The 17,120-nt window shown below is 41.7% G+C and overlaps 2 protein-coding genes across 3 annotated transcripts in view; both read left to right on the plus strand.

The window, feature by feature from the left end:
• NUP107 (nucleoporin 107) overlaps positions 1–10,133 on the plus strand; it is a 29,600-nt gene extending 19,467 nt beyond the window's left edge. For both annotated transcript variants that reach the window (XM_080576183.1, XM_080576182.1), the window contains 13 exons: positions 426–571; positions 680–728; positions 1,852–1,921; positions 2,362–2,480; positions 4,703–4,741; positions 5,070–5,220; positions 5,772–5,878; positions 6,786–6,888; positions 7,128–7,288; positions 7,548–7,673; positions 8,378–8,491; positions 8,788–8,955; positions 9,808–10,133. In XM_080576183.1, the coding sequence (XP_080432309.1) occupies positions 426–571; positions 680–728; positions 1,852–1,921; positions 2,362–2,480; positions 4,703–4,741; positions 5,070–5,220; positions 5,772–5,878; positions 6,786–6,888; positions 7,128–7,288; positions 7,548–7,673; positions 8,378–8,491; positions 8,788–8,955; positions 9,808–9,915 (1,461 nt within the window). In that variant the 3' untranslated portion in view covers positions 9,916–10,133. The remainder of the gene's footprint in view (positions 1–425; positions 572–679; positions 729–1,851; positions 1,922–2,361; positions 2,481–4,702; positions 4,742–5,069; positions 5,221–5,771; positions 5,879–6,785; positions 6,889–7,127; positions 7,289–7,547; positions 7,674–8,377; positions 8,492–8,787; positions 8,956–9,807) is intronic.
• A 646-nt stretch (positions 10,134–10,779) lies between these two features.
• On the plus strand, positions 10,780–16,768 carry SLC35E3 (solute carrier family 35 member E3). Its single transcript, XM_080576209.1, has 5 exons — positions 10,780–11,285; positions 11,401–11,511; positions 12,747–12,905; positions 13,871–13,953; positions 14,453–16,768. The coding sequence occupies exons 1-5, from the start codon at positions 10,896–10,898 to the stop codon at positions 14,637–14,639; spliced, it is 930 nt and encodes a 309-aa protein (XP_080432335.1). The 5' UTR covers positions 10,780–10,895; the 3' UTR covers positions 14,640–16,768.
• Positions 16,769–17,120: the final 352 nt, after the last annotated feature.

Raw genomic sequence — 17,120 nt, forward strand, 5'->3', positions numbered from 1 at the left:
CCTTCTGCCCTACACCTTTCGTTATTCCACAATGACTTGTGCAACCATAACATAAACCAGTACGGCAAAGTGATCCTGCTGACAAATGACCCGGTAGAGAAGCGGAGTACAGTTTTCATCTGTACGGGTTATCTGAGCTACTACACAAGAGAGGGAATGGTATCAGAGCGGTGTCACCTGTGAAAGGAGAAAATAGGAGTATTTATTTTGACAACCTTTAATTTCAAATAGTCGAGGAAGTAGAGCATTATTTAGTGAAAGGATTTTTTGTATCCTACACTAATGAAGGAAGAGTTGCTGTTCGAGATGGTCTTCAGTCTGTTTGAGAGCAAAGTCCGATCCTAAATTATAGTCACTGTGTTTTGGATTCTCATGGTTCTCAATCTCTCATAACTTTTGTTCTTTTGTTTTGTTTAATTACATAGCTTCTTCCAGTTTGTGATACCTGGGAAGATACTGTTTGGGCATATTTCAGGGTCATGGTAGATACTCTTGTGGAGCAAGAAATCCGAACGTCAGTTGTAACTACAGAGGAGACGGAAGAGCTCCCTAGAGAGTACTTAGAAACCAAGTAAGTTTTAAGTAACAAATATGTTCCTACACTCAACAAAAGATCCTGTGTGATCCTTTTGCAATACTCAAGCTAATGTTTTTTTGCCTTTTTTCTCCTACTTTGAAGTTGGACTTCAGAAAAAGTTTTTGAAGAACTTCAGGCAACAGACAAAAAGGTATGTATTGATTACAGTTCCTCCTCGCTGTTTACTATTTTTAATTATTCACTAGGTTGTTCTTATACTCCACTATTTAATGAAATGTTCAGATGTGTACAGTGGCTGGTTTATAAATTTGTAATGTGTACTTTTTCAATCCAAATAGTGTTGGTTTTTTTTGCCACCTTTTAATGATGAAAAAGATGCAGGTTTTGTCTTGTCCTGTATCTGCCAAACTAACTAGATTCGCTAAAGAAAAAGCAGACTATCAAGTGCTGTAAGGCATGAAAAGCAGACAAAGTAAATCACCTATTTAACACTTTGATAGAATGTGCAAGGATTGATTTCGTGCAGTTTTCTTTGTAGGAGGTTTGTGTGCATATTTCAGAACAGGTCTTTGAAAATGAAGAAGTGTATTTGCTTAAGCAGACTGTTTCTTCTTTACACCCAGGATATTTATTTAATTTAAGATGGAATATATAACTTATCTGTTAATTTTGTAAATATTAAATTGAAACTAGATTTGATGGAAGCAGTTCAAGGGAATCAAATCTGTTCCATTGGTGGAACAGACATAGCATTCATCATACTGATAAGACAAGGACATATTGAAGGACAGCTTACAGATTGATGGGGTTAGCCAGATACACTCAGCTGCCATTGCCTTTTAGTGCTATTCTCACCACACAGTAATTTCACAGGTGCAGTTAAATTGTATGTCATGCATCCATTCCTCTAAAGAAAAAAATCTGTTCCTTAAATAAGTTTCACAGGCCCTTTCTTTACAGCTTTATACAAAATGTTGCTTTTTCTATGGCTTTGGAGAATCTACTCTCTGTAACGTTGTTATTTATTCTCCTCTTCAAAGCAAAAAGCCCTTGGTCTTGAATTTCTTCCATTACATGAAAGTATTAACTTCACAGATCTATATTCTGGTTCTGTCTTTCAGTTTGTCAATATTCTTGTAATTTGACACGGAGATAACAGGTATATTTTCTTTTGCTTTTTATGCAGAAGACCCTTTGAAATAGGATAGCTTTTTTTCCCTAAGGAACCTTTGCTTTATTTATAACTTTGCTTTCTTTATATATTGTGCTATAAGATTTTATTCACAGTTTGAACTTTCCTTTTTCCTCCCTAGAGGGTTATAGAAGAGAACCAAGAACACTACCATGTGATTCAGAAATTCATTATACTGGGAGATGTGGATGGTGAGCTTTTCTCTAAGTGATTTTTAAATGTCAACTGACTACATTATTTCTAGTGACCTTTCCAGAATCTTTATGTGTGAATGGATTTTAGAAACACACAGTAGGCAAACTCCACCTAAAAGCTAAGCTGCTGCTTTAATCAAGAGCTATAGGGGCTTTCTGCAGTTTGACGCACAAAATAGTTTTCAAAGTCGTGAAATCATGTAAATGTGTCAGAATGTACGTGCGAATGGTGCTGCAACTTTTTCTGAGAAATGACAAAATGCATACAGCAGGTATTTAAGCCAAACAGCTGAATATTTACCAAACTGTTGCTGTTCTGTTTTATTGCGCTTTTAAGGCTAAATTATGTTTGTTGAGTAGATGCAGAGTTTTTGAAGTATTTCTTAGGTGTTTTTCCCAGGATATGACTAATATAGACATTTCCTGGGTGGCTACAGGTTTAATGGAAGAATTCAACAAATGGCTTTCTAAAGAGAGAAGTGTGCTGCCAGGGCATCTCCTTCGTTTCATGACCCATCTTATTCTGTTTTTCCGCACTTTGTGCCTGCAGACTAAGGTGAGTGATTTGTTCTCGTAGCAATATCTACTCTTTGAATTAAAAATGTGTGTGTTAATACATAAACTTAGTGCAACAATGGTAAACTACAACCAGGCTAAGGAGGAGCTGCATGCTTGTAGTGTATTATTTGATCTTAGAACCAAAGCACAACAATCAAAATTTAAAAAGAGCGTTGTCTTCCCCTGCAATTCAGCTTGAAAATATTTTTGAGGATGATGGATTCTATTTATAAGCCTTTTGTTGAGAAGGACCTGACTCAAAATTCAAGGTTAGGCTTATTAAGAACAGCCAAGATGCTCTGAATATAACCCTATCTTAAGCACTGGTCTTGGAATTGTACGTATTGCTGGGAGCTTGTAAATGCTCTTGCTTGAGGTAATTGGCCCCTTTAGCTTCTAGCCAAAACAGTTCTGTATTTTCTATAAATACATAGTAAGTATAGCTTACTAGCTACCTAATCACTTTATGCTAAAAAGGCAGATGCAGCTATGTGATCCAATTACTCTTTTCTGAGGCAATCACAAATAATTAGAAGTTCTCCTTTTCTACTACGAAATTTAGAAGCGCTTATATATTCTATAAGTTTCTGAGTATAACCTATTTTGGCAAAATACAAATGTGTGTTTCCATTAGCTGATTTAAACCTAGCTTTGTTTTTTTTTTCACGTCTGTAATCATTGCTTTATTCCCCTGTTAAAGTTGATTTTGAAGTTAGTTATCATTTAGCTAATTTAGGAGAGTGCGTGTGTGTAAAAAAAAAAAATATATATATATATATGTAAGAGTATATATATGTTTTAGCCAGAATCAAAATTTGATAGACTAGGTCTTTAAGCTGCAATGCAGTAGAACTAATTCTTAGCATGTTTAATAGAGGGAACAAATAAATGCAGTTTCCTACATGAATCCCATTGTGGGATGATGACCAATTGTCGATCACTGCCAGTAAATTCACCTCCTCGAAAATTTTAGAGGAAGACTACTCGATAAGCACAGTAGACCTCAGAAGTAAGAGAAGGTTGTGCAGGCTTTTATGATGTTCCTTATTTGGTGTTTTGAGTACAATTTATATAGGTATGTACTTTTAGTTTTCTTGTTGGTAGAGAAAAGCTTAGCGAAATCTCCTCGAGTACTGTTTGTATCAAAGTGCAGAGGCAAAAAATAAAGCAAGCTTGTTTTTATTGAGTGTTGCAGTGCTTTATGTTACTTAGGGATGATAATGTGAATTTGACAAAAATCGGTTTGCGTGCTTAGCGTTTTCCAGCTTATAGACCGAATATGGCTGATTACAGAAGATGTTACTGCCAGTAATGTCTTTAAGGAACATGAAAGTGATTTATGAACTAATAGCACTGGAGTCAGCAGTAGTAAGATACATACGAATTAAATATCTTAAGATGGGCTGGCACCTTGCTTTATTTGGACAATTATGACTGCTATATTGTGGCATCTGACAATCCAATGACTTTAGATTTTTCGGTTGACTGGTTTCTGCAAAAGAGATACCCATCTTGTGGGCTGAACAGGAACTCTAAATACACTTCAGCAGATGTTTCTTTTAATTTTTAAAACCTTTAACGAGGGTTATCACTAACTGCTTTTTCGTGTGTACACATAAGTCTGCATAGACACAAGATAACCATATCAAACTAAAATGGTAGCTCTTCAGTAACAAACATTTGGTTCTTAGCAAAAGCAGTCTCAGTTGTTCAGGCTGTATTTGGAATTGTTGTTTAGTATAGGCTATAACAAATGAGCCAGGTGATTAGTAGTCTCCCTCCATCACCCCCATGTATAGGAACATCAGAATTTTCTGTCATATAGCAGAGCATATAGCACATTCCAATAGTCACCTGTTTTCGTGACACTGGATTTAAGTAATAAAAACAATATGGTAAACTGGGAAGATTTAGAAAAACAAAAAAAAAAAAGTAACTTTCCAATTAAACCCAAAACTGTATTAACTAGTAGCTGAGAAATAAATTCTTTGAAACTAAATCTTTGAATCAGGAGATATATTAGGTATTTTTAATAACACTGTAAGAGAAACAGTTCCTCCAGCTGAGCCTGTTGGGATGCGTAAGTTACTGAAGCATGGATAAGCAAGTAACCCCGTGTCTGTGTTACAGTAGTTGTCTATAAGATATCTTCTCTTTTTTTTTGGCTACGTTATCTCATTTGATTTAATACAAATTGAATTTATATTTGTTTGCAATAAGGAGGAAGTGTCTGTTGAAGTCCTGAAGACCTACATTCAGGTAAGCTTTCAAAAATATATTTTGTTGTTTCTGACAGCTTAGACAAAAAGGAAGAAAAAAGACTAAAGGTTACAGGATGGGAGCAGCTATGAGGCAGCTCATACTCTTAATAGATACAAGAAGCTTGCCGAGTATGCAGCATTTCTGAAAGCAATGCTTGAATAAGATGTAGTTGTTTGACCTTTGAATAAAAGCTAAGAAATAAATGGAATTTTCCTACGAAAATAAGCAATCAGCCATCTGTGTTACACATTATTTAATGTTCATAACTTAGATGTTTACACAGAGGAATATAACTTTTTTTTAATACATACTTTTTATTCTGCAGCGGTTGGTATCTGAGAAGCACACAGATTTAATAGCATTTTATGTTAGCTACTTGCCCCCAGAGCTAGCTGTTGCTCAGTATGCTCTGTTTCTAGAAGATGTTACTGAAAGTGATCAACGCCACCGCTGTCTTGAATTAGCAAGAGAAGCAGGTGAGATATGCTGATATTCTATTTATAGTTTTATATAATGAGTTATGCTGTCTTTCAGCAGTTCTTAATGCAAGACCTAGCTATGAAGATGTTTTCTTCCTGTCTCTCTTTGTTTTTCAACTAAATAAAATTAGCTTACCCATCACTTCTTTGAGTATCTACATTGTCTTCTACCTGTAACCTGGAATTGCAATTCTTTTTGTAAAGTAAACTAAATATCATTTCTGCTTGCGGATCATGTCCAAACACAAGAAGGAAGTGAGTGCCCGCTTCCTGTCTCAAATACATGCTCTGAAGTTTGACAAATAGATAATCTATATGCTGGTCCCCACACGGGCTGATGTTTGGTGTTTTCTGTTATCTCAGGTATCTAAAATACCTGAAATACCTGTAATAAATTATCTATATCAAAAGCCTGTAATTTAGCATGGCAATGTGTGACTAGACTGATTACTAGTAGTAAGAAGTAAGATCTACAGACAGAGTCTGAGGTTCATTCAGTGGCAAGTTTGAATTTCTGATCACTGTTGCACAATTCTCTCTTATCCTAGGTCTGGATGTTGCAGCGATAACAAAAACTGTTGTTGAAAACATACGCAAGAAGGATGCTGGTGAATTCAGTCACCACGATCATATGTTAGACACGGGCACGACAGAGGTGGGTAACTCTTTTGGGCAGATACTCCAGTTTGCAGAAAAGTACAGAGTCCTTTACCATATATAATCTATATTTCTCTTTAAACAATGGTGCAAATTGTCTTGAAAAAGGCTGTGAGGAAAACCAGCTTTCCACATGGCCAAGCGAGGAGGTGAATTGGATGAATTCTTCACTTCTGTTTCTACATCTCCTTGATCTTCTGGGCCGTGATGTGTGTCACTCAGCAGCATGCTTGTATGAGAGCAGTAATTGAAGATAAAGCCAGTGAAACAACTGTGACAAAATACGTTGTAGCTGAGAGCAGGGTATTATCCTAGCTTCTCGGAATTATGAGGATTGACACTTTGGAGCTCAGGTGCACCTCATTACATGTTCAAGTAATATATCCTAGCTACTACACACACAGCCTTACTGACAGGTTTTTTGTCATTACTATTGAACGTCAGCTGGATCCAATCCAGTGCTTTAGTGCCAACGAGGCAGTTAATAGCTAGCACTTTTTCTGCAGAGTATCCTTTAGAAAGCAACTGATAGGTTGCAACTCCGGTTGCAGGCTGACTGAACCCCTCAAGTTTATAGCAAGGGTTCCATACGCCATGTTTATGCAGTGTGCTCGTATTAAAGTTTGAGGAAGGTGCAAGGTAATCCATAAAAACTCTTGAGAGTTGATGCTCATCCATTGGTCTGAAAGTCTTGGCAATACTTGGAAATGGATTTTGGCTGAATCTCGACTGCAGAGTTTGTTTTGTAAGCTTTTGATACAAAAGGTATGAATAAAGCGATTCTTACTAATATGTTAAAATGCTGTCCAAAGATCTCTAGAAACTTACCTTTGTTGACCTGATTTATTGTATTTAACACCAGTATGCTTGAAATGCTAGTGAATCTAATATGTTGGCTTTTACAGGCAGATCGGCTGAAAATAGATGTAATTGACTGGCTCGTATTTGATCCTGCGCAGAGGGCAGAAGCACTTAAGCAAAGCAATGCAATCATGAGGAAGTTCTTGGGTACTATACTTCAAAAATACTCTAGGCTTTTTAAATGTTGTTTTTGTTCTCTTTGATTATTGGCATTACATTTTATGTAACTTTGAATCTAGTCTGCTAAAAAGCATGGGCAATGTAGTAGAGCACAGTCTGATCCATCTTTTTTACTTCTAATGAATAACTGTGGTACAGTTTGTCTTTTTATACAAATAAAGTATGGAAAGTACAAAGCTGTTGACACTGAGTCTGCATTCTTGTAGCATCCAAGAAACATGAAGCTGCAAAAGATGTGTTTGCGAAGATTCCCCAAGACTCTATAGCAGAAATATATAACAAATGGGAAGAGCAGGAAATGGAAACTTCACTTCCAGCTGAAGATGACAATGCTATAAGAGAACATTTATGTATTCGGGCGTATTTGGTGAGTTTCAAATATAGTTCCAACCGTATTCAAGTTATTACTTAAAAATAAGGGTGGCTTTGCCTCAGTGGTGAGATTTTCAACTTTGTCCATTTGATTTGATTTCTGATTCCTGGATGCACTGTAACCGAAAGTTTACAAAATAGCGAGGACCTTTCTGTACCCGTTACAAAGTAACTTTTGGCTTTTGTGCATTTAATTAATGACATTCTTAGAAATTAGTGAAAAACGTCCAAACGTTGTTCCCAATGCAATCCAGGAAGCCCATGAAACCTTCAATGAATGGTTTAAACACATGAACTCAGCTCCGCAGAAGCCTTCTTTGGTACCACAAGCAAGTTTTACTGAAAAAGTGGCCCATGAACATAAAGAAAAAAAGTATGAGGTAGGTAAAATTTCAAGTTATTTACTATAAATATTTATATTCTTGCATAGGAGGCAGTCCTAGTTTAAAGAAACAGAAGTCTGCTAATTCATTTTGCATAAGAGCTCTGTTATAAAATATCTTGTTTCTGTGCTGAAAAGGGGAAGTATAAAACAGTAGAATAGTAAGGCAGCTGCACAATAAATTCTCAGGCTTCTTTCTTATGTGACAGCTGTACTTATAACGCCGTATGGTAAATATTCATTATACGTGTCAGCGTTATAAATAAATCTGACTACTTGATTTTGCTATTAACCGTTCGCTAGAAGTGGAGGATGAAGGCTGTTTTGTGTTTTATTTGTCACATTTTCATTTCTGAAAGATGCTGCTGTGGGTTTTTTTTTTGCCAGAAGTTCTTTTTGGATATCTGTCCAGTACGAATATGCTATAGTCAGTTTGTACAAGTATTATTTTTATAAGCATGACAGAATAAATTATTTAAAGTTAGCTTCTCCTAGTGACTTTGACTGTTTCTGCACAACCTTTGTGATATTCTGTACAGGGAGTAAAGTGATGATGGCAGTAGCTGTTAGCACCAGGCTAAATTTTAGACGTTGGCTGAAGATTGTAATTTGAATTAGAGCTGTGCTAGCTGCTATATGCAAGGTGAAGGTCCTGTGTTAAAATAGCCTTGGAAATTAGCAGATTTTTTTTTTCTTTGCCAGATGGACTATGGTATTTGGAAAGGTCTCTTGGATGCTCTTACAGCTGATGTGAAAGAGAAAATGTACAACGTGTTGCTGTTCGTTGATGGAGGATGGATGGTTGACGTTAGAGAGGTAAAATGACTTTTTATATCATGGCACAGACCACAAACGCTGGATCATACCCAGCTGTGCCTTTGTCATCTTTAGCTTGACGTCCTTCTGTTTACTCAGCAATAATTCTCTCTGGCCTTGCTGTGACCGGTTACAGATTGCTTCCCCTTCAGTTACTTTATAGATCAGATCTGGCAGTCCAGTCTAGGCTGGTTAGCCCAGTTTTTTGCCTCTGACATTACTAATTGCATGATTGCGTTGAGTTGTCTTTTAAAGGTAAACACTCATAATACTCATACATGTTTTCCTATACTAAGGATGCTGAGGACGACCCTGAGCGAACACATCAGATGATTTTGCTGCGCAAGCTGTGTCTGCCAATGATGTGCTTTTTACTGCACACGGTGTTACACAGTACTGGACAATATCAGGAGTGCCTGAGACTGGCTGACATGGTCGCTTCTGAGCGACACAAGCTTTATACGGTGAGTTACTGAGAGCTCTAGACAGCTTGGCTTCCAATTAAAACTTCTGTGGGTTGACTGTGGGCAAAGCTTCTATTCAGAAAGGAAGATACCATATGTTACTTAACATCCGAAGTTTCTTCATCTCTTCCCATTCGCTGCAGTAGTAAAGGGTTTCTTTGTGTGCTGACTGAAAGCAATCTAGGAATTAAATTTGAAATTCATCATCACTGAAGATGACAACTCAGTTTTTCTGAGTAGTGCAGTTACTAATTTTTGGATGAGGGCTACTGATATAAGTTGAGCTGTAAAATTGTAACTGTTTTTTTTATTTTCCATTACATTTCAGAACATTTTATAAGCACTTTTCATTTTGGAGTACTTGGTTTACCTAACCTCTCCCTCCAAGACCCTGAAAAACAATCCCCCCAAAATATATCACCAAAAAAGGCACAATGTCCCCTGCTCCCTCCCCCTCCCTGCCCCCTCCCCCCACCCCCCACCCCCCCCCCCCCCCCCCAAAAAAAAAGAAACCTGATGAGAACCATCAACGCTAAGAAAAATACTGTGATGCATTTGCATGGATTGGCTTAATATGTGCAGCAGTAACAGGAAAATTAAACTGGGCTGCTTCCCAATAATGTTTGTACTAGTTATAAGACAGAATTGTCTTGACATTACTTGCAGGTTTTGAATACTGCCACTAGCTTCCAGTCCTTTAATAAATGCCATTCTGAAATGTCTGTTGTGGACACTGTCCTAAATGAAAAAGACATGAAAACACTGTGTAACTCAGTTAACCACCATTTATTTTGGTATCAGTGCAGTTCATTGTACAAAAATACAACTCAATTGTTTATTTTTTATTTTTAGGTGTTTTCAAAAGAAGAACTCAGAAAACTTCTACAGAAGCTGAGGGAATCTTCTCTGATGCTTCTGGACCAGGACCTCGATCCACTGGGATATGAAATTCAGTCATAGATTTTTGTGTAGATACTTGCAAAGACTTTTGAACATAAAGTCTAGACACATCGATTTCAAGAACAAAAACATGCATCAGTTAAGCTGTTCGGATCTTTGGTTAAAGAAAAACACCTGAGCTTTAATTTATGAACTTGAAAGATTCTGACCAACATGAGAGGATATTTGTTATGGCCCTCTTTTGTATTTTTTTCTAATAAAAGTGGTTTTCAAACAAACACTGTGTTCATTCTAATCTACCCTGTCTGTGTGTAGGGGGAGAGTGTGAACCTCCTTAACGTGCTTGCTCTGTGCTGAAGCACTGCCTCCAGAGCATTATTCAGCAGTAGGAGAATGTGCAAAGGTTCAGTGGAAAAGGGGTGAGGATGCGTGGAATCGTTAAGGTTGGAAAAGCCCTCCAAGATCATCTGGTCCAACCATCGTCCTACCACCAATGTCACCCACCATGTCCCTGAGCACCACGTCCAGCCTTCCCTCGAGCACCCCCAGGGACGGTGACTCCACCACCTCCCCGGGCAACCCCTCCCAGTGCCTGACTGCTCTTTCTGAGGAGAAATGTCTCCTCATTTCCAACCTGAGCCTCCCCTGGCGCAACCTGAGGCCATTCCCTCTTGTCCTATCACCTGTGAGAAGAGGCCGACCCCCAGCTCCCCACGGCTTCCTTCCAGGTACCTGCAGAGAGCACTGAGGCCCCCCCTGAGCCTCCCCTTCTCCAGACCGCGCGCCGCCACCTCCCTCAGCCGCCCCTCACAGGGCCCTTACGGCCGCGGAGCGCAGGCCGCCGGCTGACGGGGCCCGTCCCCGTCTCCCCGGTGCGGGCGGCGCCGCCGGAAGGCGCGGGGCCACGTGGCGCGGGGGCGGGGAAGGCGGCGGCGGCCGGGGCTGGGCTGGGCTGGGCTCGGCGGGGCGCTGCTGCCGCTGCTGCCGGTCCCTGCGGCCGGTACCCGCCGCCGCTGCCGGTGCCGGCCCCGCCGCGCGCCATGGGCTGGGTGCCGGCGCAGGGCCGGCTGGCGGCGGGGCTGCTGGTGAACCTGGCCGCCTCCATCTGCATCGTGTTCCTGAACAAGTGGCTGTACGTGCGGCTGGGCTTCCCCAACCTCAGCCTCACCCTGGTGCACTTCGCCATCACCTGGCTCGGCCTCTACCTCTGCCAGGCGCTCGGCGCCTTCGCCCCCAAGAGCCTGCGGCCCGCCCAGGTGCTGCCCCTGGCCCTCAGCTTCTGCGGCTTCGTCGTCTTCACCAACCTCTCCCTGCAGAGCAACACCATCGGCACCTACCAGCTGGCCAAGGCCATGACCACGCCGGTCATCGTGGCCATCCAGAGCCTGGCCTACGGCAAGACCTTCCCCCTGCGCATCAAGCTCACGCTGGTGAGGGGGCTGCGGAGGGTTTTGGGGGGTTCGGGGAGGTTTTGGGGGGGCTTCGGGGGCGGCCCTGTCGCGGGGTGCCTTCGCTGAGGCGCCCGGCGCCGCCTCTCGCCCGCAGGTGCCCATCACGCTGGGCGTCTTCCTCAACTCCTACTACGACGTCAAGTTCAGCGCCCTCGGCATGGTGTTCGCCACGCTGGGCGTCCTGGTCACCTCGCTCTACCAAGTGGTCGGTAACGGCGGCCGGGGGGCTTGGGGTGGGGATGGGGGGACGGGGGTGCCGCCCGCCGCCGGTCGGGGCAGGCGGGGGTCTGAGGGTGGAGGTCGTCACCAAAATGCCTGTGGTGCTGCGGGTACCTCGCGTCTGGGCCTTTCCCAGATGGGGAAGGTTTATTACGGGGAGAAAAATTGATGTATCCAAGGATTGCCTCAGCCCTTTCTGCCATAGCGCTGGACTAAAAGCCTGCAATCAGCACCTTGTCTGCCGTGACCCTAAAAGCTTCCCACACTGGAGTCACCTGTCATGTTGAAACGAAAGCCATCATCACTTTAAACTCTAATTTGTTCATGGCAACTACACTGTGCTTCCAAAAGAAGCAAGGCTCTGCAACCTGTAGCACACAAGATGAGAAATAATGGTCTTTTGTTCTGTGTGGGGGCAGAAGGAGCGAGATGGTGCATACTAAATTCAGGTGGTTGTGTACTGGAGAAATGATAGCACCTGAGGGAAATTATTCTGTAATTTTTTCAAAAAACTTAGCCAAGTCATATTGTGTGCACTGGAATCCATGTTACTAGTGAACATGACATGAAAGGAGCAAAAAGTCACTATGTTTGGCAGTCAATATTTTTTAATAAAGCTCTGGAAATATTCCTGACAATAAACTACAGAATTTTTGTCTGTGGAAGTAAATTGATGACTTTGAAAAACAGCACAAGCAATGCTGCAACCAGTGAGGATTAGCAAGTGGTGTACACAAATGTATTATAAGCATGCTCTCCACTTCAGAGTGCAGCATATAAAGAAGGGCGGGTGGAAGGCGGTCCCTGCAGCTGCTTGCTCTGCTTTGGCAGAGGTGCTCGGCTCCATCACGGAGAGGGTCTTGAATTTGTGTTGGCTAGAAGGGAGCTGGCATTTTCTTCCCAGCTCTGCTGCTGTTTTTGTTCTTCCTCAAGTATAATACCTTGCCGCCAGGCAGGCAGGCAGGAAGGAAAAGGAAGGTTTAGGTGCCAGGCATTTAGCTGAGAGGGGTTTCACTCTCTTCTCTTTCCTCCTCCCGTGGCTGCCTTCCGCTGCTCGTGTGCTTACAAAAGGCCAACACCTGGCCCTCTGGTTAGGGAACGGTAGACAATAACGCTCACCAACCCAGTTACCTGGTATTGTCTGCGTGGCACGCCCTCTGTATTAGTAAATGGTTTGGGGTTGCTTTCCTCGTGTTTAACAGCTTTCTCTTTTGGTTCTAGTGGGTAGGAGCGAAGCAGCATGAGTTGCAGGTAAACTCTATGCAGCTGCTGTACTATCAGGCACCAATGTCCTCAGCTATGTTGCTGTTCATCATACCCTTCTTCGAGCCAGTCTTTGGAGAAGGGGGGATATTTGGGCCCTGGACACTTTCTGCTGTGGTAAGACTTTCATTGACTCTCTTTTTTCCTTAAATAAGCCATCATTGCTGATGTATTTAAATTTGATATTTAATGCTAAGATATGTTTCTCTGTGAAACAGATTTTTGTACAGTCATTAACTATGATGAGATGAGAGGGGCATGTGGAAAGAGGAAAAAAAAAAACTTGTCTGCCCTGCTTCCTCTTAGAGGAGTTTGTCTGTCAATTGATTCACCTCCTTATTCTCGTTTCTGTTTAGAAGGCACCTGAACAACAGGAAAATCTGACAAAATCCAGAAGCTTCCCCTAGTGTATTAAATTAGAAATATGTAAGTGCCCTGGTTCCAGCTCTTACTGTCCACTCAGAAAAGAGATAAGCATGCTCACTTCTGCCACTCTCAACTCCTCTTCTGTGGAAGGTTGCCAGCATTGGTTACTCTCTAGAATGGCCAGTGTGTTTTCACCAAGAAGGCTGTAATTTCTCTTTAGCCTTCTGCTGTCCTTGGTGTCACCGAAAGAAAGCCAGTGGCGTTTTCTCACCACTGCTGATCACGCCACTCCATGATGGGTGAAAGATAAATTCTAGTAGCGATGGAGTTTATATATGGAATAGCAAGTATTCAGAATAGTAAAATTGGATAATTTTTCCTTTTTTTTTTTGTGACCATCTCTTGAAGGTGAAGAATGTAACTTCTGTGTGTATGAGTAGCCAGGTTTTCCAAATCACTCATAACTGTTCATTGAGAGTAAAGAAGAAAAAGCGTGCGGTTATATCAGTATGTATTTACGGACATCATGCCCTGAGCTACTCATACACATCACTGGTGTCTCTACTGACTTGAAATTATTTCTATTTTTGTTCTCAATATTTCTTTCCTGCCTGATATTTTGCGTTTGAAAGTAAAGGAACCTAGCTAAATAACCCGGAATGTCTGCAGATGGTCAAAAGAGTGTTGGGTTGCTGACTGTGTCCGTTAATCCACAGATAATGGTACTGCTGTCTGGTATAATAGCCTTTATGGTAAACTTGTCCATTTACTGGATCATTGGAAATACGTCACCTGTCACGTATCCTTTGTAACGTCTAGTTGTTTCTCCTCTTTCCAGATAAATTATGTTAGCATTTATTTGGATGGATCTGCGGTGGGAAAACTGGTTTGTAACCTGCCTGTTTTCTCGTGCATGATGAAGCTGGAAAAGCACGTTCATGTTTTAGTGTCTTTTATTTCTTTGGTCATGGTTCGTATAGATAACCGCGGTTAACTCACTGACATGACCTTCATGCCTACAAAGAATATTTAACCTCACTTTGGCTACCTCGAGGAAGAATTGGTGTGGCAATGCGTTGAGTAGGATGGGTGGAAGGCTGTATGTGGAGGTTAACTCTTCTCATAAGTTAACCTCCACGGTTAACTTTTCATGGGTGCAGAGATGCTAGAGAGTCGTGCAAGATGAAGTCAGTGTGATGCACCTTTACGTGTCTTGAATGTGATTAACGACATTCCCGAGTATTTCTGTTAACAGCAAATATCAATATTATTTTTTGCAATCCTTAACAGCCGTCTAGATATAACATGTTCGGACATTTCAAGTTCTGCATCACCCTCCTGGGAGGGTGTCTCTTGTTTAAGGATCCGCTGTCTGTTAACCAAGGCCTTGGGATTCTGTGCACGCTGCTGGGCATTTTAGCCTACACGCACTTCAAGCTGAGCGAGCAGGAGAGCAATAAGAGTAAATTGGCTCAGCGTCCGTGAAGCAGGGTTTTCTGGAGATTGGGAATATTGGGAAGGAAAACAAATATTTAAATATGCATTGGTTCTAGAAGGCATAAAATTGCCTCATTCGTTTTGAGCTATGGTTTTAGTTTAACTGCCAGGATGGTTGTTCTGTAATTGAGACAAACAAATTGAATTATGTAAAATGCCAGGGTTTGCCCAGCTTGGTCTGGCCTATCATTTTCAGTAAATTTAAATGGTCGCTTAAAAAAAGAATGCAGCACACTTCAAATTGCTGCGGAAATTTTACTAAAGTAATTATGTTTTTTACATACCAAATGAAATTGTGATGGCTACTGTATTGAGAGAGAAAGAGAAATAATCTTGCCTTTGTGACCATGCCAGTATGGTTGTGAAGAAACTTGGAGGCACTTTAATGCAGATGCTCTGGTATGTAATGATGCTTCCTCCTTTTTGTCTGGTGGATGAGGAAGAGGACGAGCACCTTGTTTTGTTGTTCTAAACAGGGCTGCCAAACTCATTCCTGTTTCTCATATCCTTTCTTATGTATGCTTCACTTGAATACACTGATGAATTTCGGCTAAAGAAATGAGATAAAATTACTGGAGGAGGGAGACACTGGAAAACGTGAAGCCTTGGGCCAGGCTGTAGAAAAGCAGGAAAATGGTTCTGAACTGTTGATCTTAAATTTTGCTTCTGATCTGTCAGGACGTTAAATTCATCGGTGATTTCAGAAAACGTGTTGCTGCTTCATGATTTTCTCTGTGCCAAAACCGAGGCTGGACACGAGATCTTGTACGTACTCGTGAGCCTAATCAAATCCCCGATTTCGTGGTAATAATCGCCAAATATTTTGCAGCCCGTGCACACAGGCACCCATACTAAAAACAGTCCCGGAGAAATCTTTGGGAAGGTCACCGCAGCCTGCAGTGGGCGCGAAGGCTGCGCAGTTCCCTGCTGCCCGCAGCCCACGCCCTGCCCCCGGTGCGTTGGGCAGGATCCGTGCATCTCTCTCGTTTCGGGGGTCACTGCCGGGTGCCTGGGCAGTGCCAACAAGGCAGTGGTCACTCACCAGAAAGGCCCCAAAAACGTGTCCAAGGGACTGAGGAGCGCGAGGTGGGACCTACTTCTGCTCTAATTCGGGAGTGCTTTGAAAATTGCTTCATGCCGGTAGCGAGCACTGATTTTGACAGCATGGGAGGAAGGAGAAGTTGAGCACTGTTCTATTTTAAAAAGGAAAGGAGAAATAAATGCTCTCAGTAAATCTGGTGAAAGCATATGTTCGCGAGATTTGCGAGGTTCGAATCGATTTGCGGCATCTTGCTCCTTACGCTTGGAGTTTATTTTGTCTTCATCTACCTCTAGCAGATTTAAAGAGGGGAATTACGTGAACATAAAGAGGTGTTAAAGTTTTGCAGCCATCAAGAGAAATATTATTTAGTTCCTCTGAGCTAAGTCTCCATGTAAGAAACAACGTAGATCTTCTGACGCTCATAAATTATTTATTCTGTTACAGCATTCATGGCTTAAGAAACAGTTACTTCCCTGCGTAACCTCAGCTTACGCTGTAATACTCCATAACATTTCAGAGTCAGAAATACCCTAGTAATTTCACATCTTTACTGACTGTATCCTAGCCGTTGTACTGGCCCAAGGATAGTTTTTAATACATTTTTGTAGTTCTATAATTAGTTTAAAAATCCAGCCTGGACTGCTGAAGGATGTGTTCAGACAGGACAGTCTCTGGGTGCACATCCTTCAGTAGATACACTACGAAAGCCATTTGCATTGATTTGTGCTGTGCACAAGTTCTTCTAAAATATAGTTAGACCACAAAGACTCTTACGGTTAGCGAACAGTGACTGAATTAGAAGCCTCTATGACGACAATATTTGAGATGGGACTGGAGTGTGGCAAAATGCAAACAACTGTCTGAAAATACAAAAGACGCTGTAGGGAGAGGAGCAGATCTGCAGGAGAAAGGTAATAGCATGGTGTAAAACGAAGCACTGTAAATACAGCCTGTTTCTGGAACGTCCAGGTCTCAAAGGTCACTTACGAGACGTGATTTTTTTTTTTCATATGTTCAAGAGCTCTCCTTTGAGATTCGCCTGTTGTACCTAACAAATAAAGTATCTTGAACTTTTTCTTTGTTGTGTGGTTGCAAGTATTGAATTCGGGAGGCTCTTTATGTGTGTTGGTTCTTTGAATATCGTATGTGGGGTGGGAATAAAGTTTTAACCACTGGGCTGGCAGCTGCTTGTTGAGGGGGGGAAGAGCTCTCGTCTCTTTCATCTCCTGCTCGAATCGCCTGCACCTGAAGGGTATAGGTGTGTGTAAGACAGAATGGTGCCGCTCGGGTTTCTGTCTGCGATTTACAGAGCTGGCACGTTTTAGGGCTGAACTCGCGACGAATGCGGGAGGCTGCGTGCCTGCCCTCCCTGATACACAGACCCACCTGGGGGTGCGCACGTGCCTGCGTGCTTAGAAGCTGCCTGG

Source organism: Anser brachyrhynchus, assembly GCF_964034855.1.
Source record: "Anser brachyrhynchus genome assembly, chromosome: 1".
Taxonomy (NCBI): domain Eukaryota; kingdom Metazoa; phylum Chordata; class Aves; order Anseriformes; family Anatidae; genus Anser; species Anser brachyrhynchus.